This window comes from Juglans microcarpa x Juglans regia, chromosome 4S (assembly GCF_004785595.1).
Source record: "Juglans microcarpa x Juglans regia isolate MS1-56 chromosome 4S, Jm3101_v1.0, whole genome shotgun sequence".
Classification (NCBI taxonomy): domain Eukaryota; kingdom Viridiplantae; phylum Streptophyta; class Magnoliopsida; order Fagales; family Juglandaceae; genus Juglans; species Juglans microcarpa x Juglans regia.
This window is the reverse complement of record NC_054601.1, coordinates 4,551,580-4,562,431: the sequence shown is the minus strand read 5'-3', so window position 1 is coordinate 4,562,431 and position 10,852 is coordinate 4,551,580. Positions and strand designations below refer to the sequence as shown.

Sequence of the window (10,852 nt, the reverse complement as noted above, 5' to 3'; positions counted from 1 at the left end):
TGGAAACAAGTGTTTCATGTAAGCGAAGATGCCAAAGCCAGATTTCCTTCTCTTTAACACCAACAAGGTTCTGCATATGATGTGCTCTGCCCACACTAAAGTCCTCCATATAATAGAGCCCCCCCTCTTAGTACCACACCCAATGATCTCCTTGGTGAGAATGTCCTGGATAAGACAAAAAGTTGGATGCATAAGCACAATACAATTAAGGTCAGATGTCACTTGGCTTACGGAGAGGAGCTTATGAGATAGTAATGGAACAAGTAATGTATTGCGCAGTTGCAGAGTAGGGGTTAAGGCCACGGTGCTAGTGCCAGTGACAGGGGAAATAACACCATTAGCATTGACGATATTGGTTCATCGCGGTAAGGAAGTTTGTGTGAAATCCTTAGCGGCAAACATCATGTGGTCAGTGGCACTGGAGTCCAACAGCCATGCACCACAGTTGTCATCACCAGACGAACCATAACACACACAACCAAGGTTACCTGATTCAGAAGAGGAGGTAATGTTCGAACCGTTGGTAATCTGCAGAATGAAAGATAAGTGAGGCTCTGTAGTAGCCACAGCTGCGGTACCAAGACCCTCGCCTTTGCTGGCCATGTCACAATGCTTCTTAGCCTGGAGATCATTCCACCAGTTAGGATACCTGTGCAACTTAAAACAAGTATCCTGAGTATGCTTCTGATTGCCACAATGGGTGCATTTCACGCCCTCAGATGACACACGGGATTTCTACTTCCCATTGTGCATGGTAGATGTGTGTGTAGCAAGCCCAAGTCGGAGTCCTTTGGTGGCGAGAACAGCACCAGGAACAGCCTCTACGCTGCCAATGATCATAACAGTCTGACGACTTGCTTCGCGGCGGACGTGAGCATAGGCTTGCTCCACTGTAGGGAATGGGCGAAGCTGCAGCACGTCGCACCGAATCTTGTCCAGTCGATCGTCAAGACCATCCAAGAAAACATACACCCGGTCTTCTTGAAGGATGGAATTATACTGGTGAATATCAACTGCACACTCCATTGGATTAGGACGCCGTAAGTCAATCTCATGCCATAATCCTTGAAGATCATTGTAGTATTGCTCCAGGGAGCCTCCAGCTTGTTTAAGCTGCGTCACACGACGTCTGAGTTCATAGTGTTAGGGACCTCGGTCAAGTCCCTAAACACTAGGTTCGCCACGCTAATGGTAGTCTCAAGTTGACCGAACCCTAGTTCCTCTCTTGCTTGGTTCTCGATCAAGGATGGTCAAATGGCCAATATGGTATGGTGAGGTTAGGTGTTTAGGCTAGAAGGATGATGGAAACAAGGAAATGGTTCACGGAAGTGTATGGTTAGGAATGGTTAAGGGCGCACGGCACTGTGGTGTGCTAGGGTTGGCGCCACTTCAGGTTGGTGTTTAGGGTTTGGGAAAGTATGATGGTTGGTTAGGGTTTGGAAAAAGATGGAGATGTTGGGCGGCTTGGGGTTTGAATTTAGAAAGGTTTCCTAAATTCTTGGGATTTAAATGGAAACAAGGATATGGCCGAATATGGTAGAGAATGAGTCAATTAAGGTTCCTAAATTATGGGAACTCTAATTATGGAAAGTAGGATGGGCGGCTAGGTCAAGTCTAATTAGGCAAGTGATTGCCGAATTTGACTTGTTTGGCTAGGGAAGGTTTCGGCTAGGGCAACACAAGGAATCACTCAAACTATGGAAAGTTTGACTAACACTTGTATTGGTCGAAACCTAGGGTAAAATGCATTGGAAGAACAAAATGATGAAGAACCTCAAGAACAAAGATGAACACTCAAGAACAAAGTGTAAAACACTAATGCAATTGAATGAACACTAAAATAATCAAACAACAATCAAATCTTGATTCACGAATTGCACAAGAAATGAATAAACCTCATAGATTGATAAATCAATTTGAGATTCACGAATTGCACCCAAATTGCCCAAGTGCATAAGCACCGAAAATATGATCTCTCAACAAGTAGTCTCTCACTAGAGTTTTGCCAAAAGATTCTAAGGCAATTACATAATGTTCTATTTATAAGCAAAACAACTTGGAAACTCCCAATAGGTCCCTTGGAATTAATTAAATTAAATAAATAAAATAACAATGAGATAATGGTCATGGATCAGGTCTAGCCGTGGCATGCATGGCCCATGGTGGGCTAAGATGGTGCATGGTGGTCTCGGACTGGTCCATGGTCAAGTGGTTCGGTCATGGCTTGCTGATGGTGAGCCATGGTCAGGTGCGGTGCGGTCATGGCTTGCTGATGGTGAGCCATGGTCAGGTGGTGCGATCATGGACTGGGGGGTGGCCTAGGCGCTAGCTGCAAGGCATGGGCTGGAGCCATGCGCTGGATGGCATGCCTGGTGGGCATGCCACTGGCCTGCTCTGCAAGGCACGGGCTGGAGCCGTGCGCTGGTTGGCATGCCGTGAGGCATGCCACTAACCTCGTTGGAGTGCGGCTGGGGCTGGCTTATGTGTGCGCGCGCGCGCTGGTTGGGCTGGCTGGCCTGGCTGGTCTGGTTGTGCGGCACTTGGGCGTGCGCAGGGCCACGCGGCCCATTAGCGTGCGCACAGGCCTGCGCACTGGCATGTGCGTGAGCGCGCTACGCGCGGGCTGTCTTGCGCGTGCAGCCTGTGCCACGCGCATGATTGCGCGCGCGGGCTGCCTTGTGAGTGCGGCCTGTGCCGTGCGCATGGCTGTGCGCGTGGGCTGATGCCCACTAACCTCGCTGGCTGCGCGCGCGGGCTGACTTGCGCATGTGGCTTGTGCCGCGCGCATGGCTGTCCGCGCGGGCTGCCGATCACTAACCTCACTAGCCCGCATGCTGGGCGCCCCGTGGGTGGTTCCCCACGAGCCAAGGCATGGTTGAGGGCTAGCCAAGGCGTCTTCCCCCACCATGACTAGGACATGTGCGGCTCCTCTAGGGCCCGCTCGACGTGGGGGTCTAACACATAGACCTAAGACATGTCACTACCATCAAAATAAGTGATAGCAATGGAGTCCCACACCATTTTTGCAATAGGAAACCGAATAAAATTTCCTATCAAGGAGGAATTCATGGAGTTAATTAGCCAGCCTTTGACAATGGCGTTATCTGTGTGCCATTTGCGAAAGGATGGATCCGTCGAAGGTAGTTGTGGAATATCGCCATTGATATATCACAACTTGTCTTTGCCCAAGATATACATCTCGACAACTTGAGACCAGAGAGCATAGTTGGTGCCGTCCAACTTGATGCCGATCGGAGCAGCAGAGGGTTTGGTGGACAAGGTCGGTGTTTGAACTTTGGTAAGAGCTTCAGTGATTTTTGTGGTGAATTCGGTAAAGATGGAGTCAGCACTAGTTTGGTGCTCTGTATCAGAGTCTAACGACATCGTTGGCGAGGTAAGGTAAAGCTTAGGGTCGGCTGGAACGAGAAAGCCTAAGATTAGACTGTGATACCATGTCAAAAATATTTACTCTGTTTTCATTCATCATCATAATCTCTACAATCTTTGTTACAAGTATATAAGACAAGAATAAAACTTCTAGTTTAGGCTATACAAATCACATTCCTATAATCATGCTATCATGTGAATGAAAGAATTTCTTTCCGTTACTCTCCCTATAATTACTCTCGTCTTCCCATATATTACAACTCACGCCAACATGCTCTAAGTTGATAGAATATACAAATTGTCTAGACGTCAAGTTGAGTATAAATCTTGAAGCAAGCTTTTACAGTGGATTTCAGAGAGAGAGAGAGAGAGAGAGAAGGATCAAAGAGGGATATAGGAAGCCCTGATGGCAGGACAGTTGAGGAGTACGAGAGGGGCAATTGCCGGTAACGAAAGATTTTGGAGATGAAGATGATGGATCGATCGGAGACAAAGAGACAGACATGAATAAGTAAGTTATCCTCCCCTGAAAAAAAATGAATAAATTGGAACTGGGGTGACTTTACAGTCATTTTGGAGTCTGCAAGGCAAGGAGGGAGAGAGGAGTTGAGACTTGCAGATTTGAAAGACAACGTGGAGTAATTTTTTTGGTGTTGGGAAACGAGACCGAGAAATTGACAAAAAAAAAAAAACTATCACATTTCATTCCTTCATGGAAACAGAGACAGTTTATCTATTTTCAGAAATTCATATTTCTACATTTGCAAATGATCTAAATGGGACTAGCTAGAAGAATCAAACTAAAATATGCAGTAGAATCAAACACCAACGAAAACGTAGAGATGGCCGTCTCATCGCAGCTCAATCAATGAGTGTGAGCGCTACGCGAGCGTCAAGAAGAACGTGGAAAGAGAGAGAACCAGCGCGATTTGAAGCACCACCTCCATCAAGCCACATAGCTTAATTCTCTTGGTCTTCAACCTCTCCCTCACCAATGCAATCTTCAGCTCTCCAATTTTTCTCCTCAGCATTTCGTCTTCCTGCCACAATTTCCAAATAATAGAAAATTTTAGAAAATTCCTCGATCTGAGAGAGAGAGAGAGAGACTTGGTGACCTCGAATCGTTCGTATTCCTCGCTATTCAGGGAGCGGTTCGGAAAGGATTTGATCGCAGATAGCAGGAGCGCAGCTTTAGCACAGCGAATCACTACTTTCGATTTCTCTTTGGCTTCCATATCCGCTCCTTCCATTCTCATCTCTCTCTCTCTCTCTCTCTCTCTCAACGGTTATCGGGAGGAGCCGGATAATTAAGTGAGAGGCTTGGGCATCAGGGGGCATGGGCTTAAAGATTTAACCAAGTGGGCCGTTTCTTGGATTTCTTGTTGGATTCGGGTTGTTTTTTGTAACCTGACTGGATTTGGGTAGTGAAAATATCTTAAAAGTATTGAGAATATTTATGAATAATAATAAAAAAGTAATAATATAATATTGAATAATAGTATAAAATAAGTAAAAAATAATAAATAATAGAAAAATAGGTAAAAAATAATAATAAAATAAAGAATAGTAGTAAGAGTATTTGAGATACTCTTGATTGCCAAATTCTCCTTCAAAACTAGAATAAAGTGAGATTAATTCAGTTCAGTCTAATTTTAAATTGAGTCTAATATCTAAATACCCTACTCTTAAATTACTAAATTCATCTCAACTCAAAATTTTTATACACGTAAGACTTATAATCTTTTTCAGCTCAACACATCTTTACACGCGAGATTCATAACTATTTTTAACTTTTCATAAATAGATATAAACTCATCTTAATATATAAACACATTTAAATTTATTTTAGATGGACTTATATAACTTACTTCATCACTTAAATTCATTATTATTCATAAAAAATTTAATTTATCTTAATTCAATTTAATTTAACATCCAAACGAGAACCTCTTGATTGAGTTTAGTTGAAAGAGGTGAGCCGAGATTCTGGTCCATACAATATACACGGCATTGGGGCCGTTTGACGGTTGAGTTTTTGGATGGGTTGGCTGATCTTATTTGAAGTTGACATTTTAAATTTGGGGGTGTAGTCTGTTTAGGGGGATAAAGGAATCTTAGAACATTTTTAGTGGGTTCTTCGTAAAATTTTTTATAATTTAGTTAAAAAGTATATTTTTTAAAATTTTTTTTAAATTTTAATTATCTTTCAAAAATCTTCTACATCTCATTCTCTATCCATTCTCTATTCTATTAAAATAATATTGATCTATTCTTTCTTTATTACCTTTTCCTCTCATTTCTATTTATAAATTTAACTATTCAATATTTTTTCTTATGTTTTGAACTAGAGTAGTGCTACTCTGCCGCCCGAGTAGCACCGCTCGGTATTACCACTAGTTGCAAAAGTAACTTTTTTTTTCTATTCACATTTTTTAATGTATTTAAATATTTTTAAAAAATAAAAAATACATAAATACACTTAAAATCACTTCTTTCATCATTCGGTAAAAAAAAAAATTCACCGAGCTGTACATTTGGAGCAGCAGAGTAGCGTTTTTTTTTTTGAACTATTACTCTATTGAATATTTTAAATAAAAATTTAAATTATTTTTAATATTTTTAATTTTTTTTATATTTTCATAGTTATTTAAATTAATTTTAAAACTATAACAAATATGAGTATGAAAGAAAGTATAAATGATTGGAAGAAGAATTAATTTAATTGAAATGAATAAAATATTGATAAAAGTTATTTATGGGATGAACAGTAATTTTCTAAATATGGAGAACCATAAGGATTCCGATGGAGCGAGGTTTTGAGAGCAATTCCTAAATTTTTCCTCAAATTATAAAAAAAAAAAAAGATTATGGGAAATGAGAATGCTCTTAAATAACTATCTTGCAGGACAGATTTAAGTATCATTGATTAAGCTTGAGAGGAATGATAAAGATACGCGTAGCTTTAGAGCAGGTTTGGGGAGTGAGATGAAAATTTTGTGTTTTATTTGAGAGTTTAAAATAGTGTTTTAATATTATTATTGTATTGAGATTTGAAAAAGGTGAATTGAGATTTGAAAAAATTGAATTGTTTGTTATATTTTGTATGGAGATTTGAAAAAGATATAATAATGAGATGAAATGAGATGAAAATTTTGTGTCTCATCCCATCCCCCAAACCTGCCCTTAGAGTGTTTTATATATATTTTTTTTAAATAAATAAACTTGAGATTTATATGAAATAATTAATTTTTAATAATAAACAATTTTTTTTTAAATGAGTGCGCAAACCGCTTTCATACCTGGAATTGTATCTAATATTATTAAAAAACTAACAAGTGTACCTACTTCAAATATTTTATACCCCTGGCATATTGAATTTTACAATATTATTTCATATCATGAGTAGTAGGTGCAGTTGTATACCAAATCGTCCTAATTCGTATCGTTTTTAACTACCCAAATTTACTGGAGAAAATAGAGATGGACGGAGGATTGACATAAGAAACAGGTTTGTATATTATTGGTTGTTTGCATTTGGGTTCGTATTTTTTGTCAAATCTTTTTTTTTTTTTGCACGGTCTTGTTGGTTTTTTCTCTTCCGATCTAGAGATATGTTCTTTATTTGTATGTTTTGAGTTTGTATGTTGTGAGTTGTTTGTATTTTTGGTGAACTTTTTTTTTTCATGGGTTTGTGTGTTCTTTGTGAAAAGTAATTTTTGCACATGGTTTTGTTTAGTTTCTGTCTTCGGATTTGTGAATTTTTTTAAAATTTTTTTAAGAATGTGTGTTCTTTTCATAGGTTTCCATTAGTGTTTTGTGTTTTATGAGATTGTATTTTTTGTGAAAAATTGTACCTTTTTAGCAAAACTTTGCTTTTTCGCATTGAGCTTTTTTCTCATGCGGTTTTGTTAGTTTTCTGTTTTTGGATTTATGTATTTTTTTGAGTTTTTTTTTTTTTTAGAATGTGTATTTTTTTCATGAGTTTCCATGAGGTTTTTGTGTTTTATGGGTTTGAATGTTTTGGATTTATCTTTCTCATGGATTTTAGCTTTTTTGCATATCTTTTTCACGGATTTTGGCTTTTTTGCATTTCTCACAAATTTTAACTTTTTTGCATTAGATTCTTTTCTCATGCAGTTAGACATTTGTTTGTGTGTTCTGGATTTGGATACTCTCGATTTTTGGTATTTGTTTGCTAAGCAAGTGGCTTTATGTTGCTTTTTTAGGAGTCGTCGAGTTTTTATATTTTTTTGTTTTAGGTTTACGTCTTCTTTGCAGTTAAATATATTTGTTTGTATGTTGTGGATTTGGATACTCTCGATTTTAGGTATTTTTTGCTAAAAAAATAGCTTCCTGGTGTTGTTTTTGGGTTTTTGTATTTTTTTGGTTTTGCCATTTTCTCGGTTTTCTATATTTTTTGTGGAAAAAGATAAATTTTTTGTGTCATTTGTATTTTTTCCAACTGAGTTATAGCTTTTTTTGCATGTGTGATTTAAATGTTGGGGAAAAAATATAATCGTTTTTTATAATGTAGTATTGTAAAGTTTGTATTTGGTTGTATTCTTACCTATGATGTATACATTTGTGAGAAAATATATAATCTTGTGGGTGTTTTTGTAATTTGGTTGGTTGTATTTTTTTTTGTAATGTAATGTTGGATTTTTTTTGTTTTGTTTTATCATCCAGTGATGTGGTTTTCTCTCATGCAGCTAAATATTTGTTTATATATTGTGGATTTGAATACTCTCAATTTTTGGTATTTTTTATTAAAAAAAATACCTTCTGTCTGTTGATTTTTTTTTAAGCTGTTAAAAAAAATAGTTTTTTTTTATTATTTTTATAATCCAATGTTGTGTCTTTTTTTGGTAATGTAATGTTGGATTGTTTTTGTTTTGTTTCATCATCCAGCGATGAGGTTTTCTCTCATGCAACTAAATATTTGTTTGTATATTTTGAGTTTAGATACTCTTAGTTTTTGTATTTTTTTGTTAAATCATGGATTTTTTTTGTTTTATTTTGTTTTATTGTCCAGCGTTGAGATTTTCTCTCATGCAGTTAAATATTTGTTTGTATAATATGAGTTTGGATACTCTTAATTTTTGCTATTTTTTGTTAAAAAAAATAGCTTATTTGTGTTGATGTTTTTTATGCTGTTAAATATTTGTTGGCATCTTTTGGGTTTGTCAATCCTCTGTTTTGGGTATAGATTTGTGATTATCTGTGATCCATATATTTGTGAGAAAATATAGTATTTATTATGATCCAGTGTTGTGTCTTTTTTTTTAATAATGTGGTGTTGGTTTTTGTTTTTGGTTATGTGATTTACACATGCAATCTTGTATTTATATTTTTACTGTAAAGTTAGTTTTTGTTGGTATAGATAAAAAAAATTTAAATATGTTCTATGGAGTTTGAGTTGCTGAAGTTAATTTTTCAGGTATAATGTTGTGTTGCATTTTTTTTGATTTTGTAATGCAGTGTTGGTTTTTTTTCTTTCATGCTCTTGAAAGTTTAATTTGTACTATACTTTTATTTTTATTTTTTATTTTGCTTTAAAGTGTTTTTTTTTTTTTTGTTTCATTCATTGTGTAAGATTAACTTTTTGTTTGTATTTTGCAGGAGGTTTCTAACAATAGCATTCACATTGGAGTTTTACTTTAAGGTTTATCTTTCTCAAGTTTTTTATTTTGAACATACTCTCAGTTTTGGTAGTTTTTGTTAAATGATGGATTTTTTTTAATCATTCAGTGTTGGGATTTTCTCTCATGCAACTAAATATTTATTTGTATATTGTGGGTTTGGATACTCTCAGTTTTTGCTATTTTTTGTTAAAAAAATAACTTATTTGTATTGATTTTTTTTATGCTGTTAAATGTTTGTTGGCATCTTTTGGTTTGTGGATCCTTAATTTTGGGTACAGATTTGTGATTATCTGTGATCCATATATTTGTGAGAAAAGATAACATTTCTTATGATCCAGTATTGTGTCTTTTTTTTTAATAATGTGATGCTGATTTTTGTTTTTGGTTTTATGATTTATACATGCAATCTTGTATTTATATTTTTGCTGTAAAGTTGGTTTTTTTTAGTATAGATAAAAAAAATTTTAAATATGTTCTATAAAATTTGAGTTGTGTGAAGTTAATTTTCCAGGTATAATGAAGTGTTATGTTTTTTGATTTTGTAATGCATTGTTGACCTTTTTCTTTTCATATTTTTGAAAGTTTAATATGTACTATACTTTTATTTTTATTTTTTATTTTACTTGAAATTATTTTTTTTTCTTTTTTTTTTTTCATTCATTGTGTAAGATTAACTTTTTGTTTGTTTTTCATTTTGAACTCTATTGTATATATATTTGTTGAATTTCAAATTTTATTATATTGCTTCATTTTCTTATTGCACAAGATTTAAAGAAAGTGATCAAAGTACAAATTTGCTGAAAGAAGTATATGAATGTGAAGTTGTATGGTGTACAGTGTGTTTTTTGATGTGCATGTTAGGATTGTTGTGTGATATATTCTTACAATAAAATAAAAAATAACATTTGTCATCCTGTTTGTCCTAAAATAAAGATGCTGTAAAGTTGGTTTTTGTTGGTATAGATAAAAAAAATTTAAATATGTTCTAAGGAGTTTGAGTTGTGCGAAGTTAATTTTTTAGGTATAATGCAGTGTTGCATTTTTTGATTTTGTAATGCAATGTTGGCTTTTTTCCTTTCGTGTTCTTGAAAGTTTAATCTGTACTATACTTTTATTTTTTTATTTTTGCTTTAAAGTTTTTATTTTTTTTTTTTTTGTTTCATTCATTGTGTAAGATTAACTTTTTGTTTGTTTTTTGCAAGAGGCTTCTAACAATAGCATTCATATTGGAGTTTTACTTTAAGGTTTGTCTTTCTCAAGTTTTTCATTTTGAACATACTCAGTTTTGGTATTTTTTGTTAAAGGATTGGTTTTTTTTTTTTTTTATCATCCAATATTGGGATTTTCTCTCATGCAACTAAATATTTGTTTATATATTGTGGATTTGGATACTCTCAATTTTTACTATTTTTTGTTAAAAAAATAGCTTATTTGTGTTAATTTTTTTTATGCTGTCAAATGTTTGTTGGCATCTTTTGAGTTTGTGGATCCTCAGTTTTGGGTATAGATTTGTGATTATTTGAGATTCATATATCTGTAAGAAAATATAATATTTCTTATGATCCAGTGTTGTGTCTTTTTTTTAAATAATGTGATGTTGGTTTTTATTTTTGGTTCTGTGATTTACACATGCAATCTTGTATTTACATTTTTGCTTTAAAGTTGATTTTTGTTGGTATAGATCAAAAAATTTTAAATTTGTTCTATAAAATTTGAGTTGTGTGAAGTTAATTTTTCAGGTATAATGCAATGTTGTGTTTTTCGATTTTGTAATGCAATGTGGGCCTTTTTCCTTTTATGTTTTTGAAAGTTTAATCTGTACT

The 10,852-nt window shown here is 34.9% G+C and overlaps 1 protein-coding gene across 1 annotated transcript; it reads right to left on the bottom strand.

Annotated features, from left to right (window-relative positions):
- Positions 1-4,069: 4,069 nt before the first annotated feature.
- On the bottom strand, positions 4,070-4,720 carry LOC121263200. The gene is made up of 2 exons (XM_041166034.1): positions 4,503-4,720; positions 4,070-4,427 (listed from the first exon to the last, which is right to left on the bottom strand). Exons 1-2 carry the CDS (start codon positions 4,641-4,643, stop codon positions 4,269-4,271), a joined length of 300 nt encoding a protein of 99 aa, XP_041021968.1. The 5' UTR covers positions 4,644-4,720; the 3' UTR covers positions 4,070-4,268.
- Positions 4,721-10,852: the final 6,132 nt, after the last annotated feature.

Bases quoted from the DNA above. Each gene is read 5' to 3' on its own strand.
- LOC121263200 (XM_041166034.1), bottom strand. From the start codon at position 4,643: ATGAGAATGGAAGGAGCGGATATGGAAGCCAAAGAGAAATCGAAAGTA. The intron at 4,428-4,502 runs GTCACCAAGTCT...AAATTGTGGCAG, and splicing joins AGGAATACGAACGATTCGAG to GAAGACGAAATGCTGAGGAG.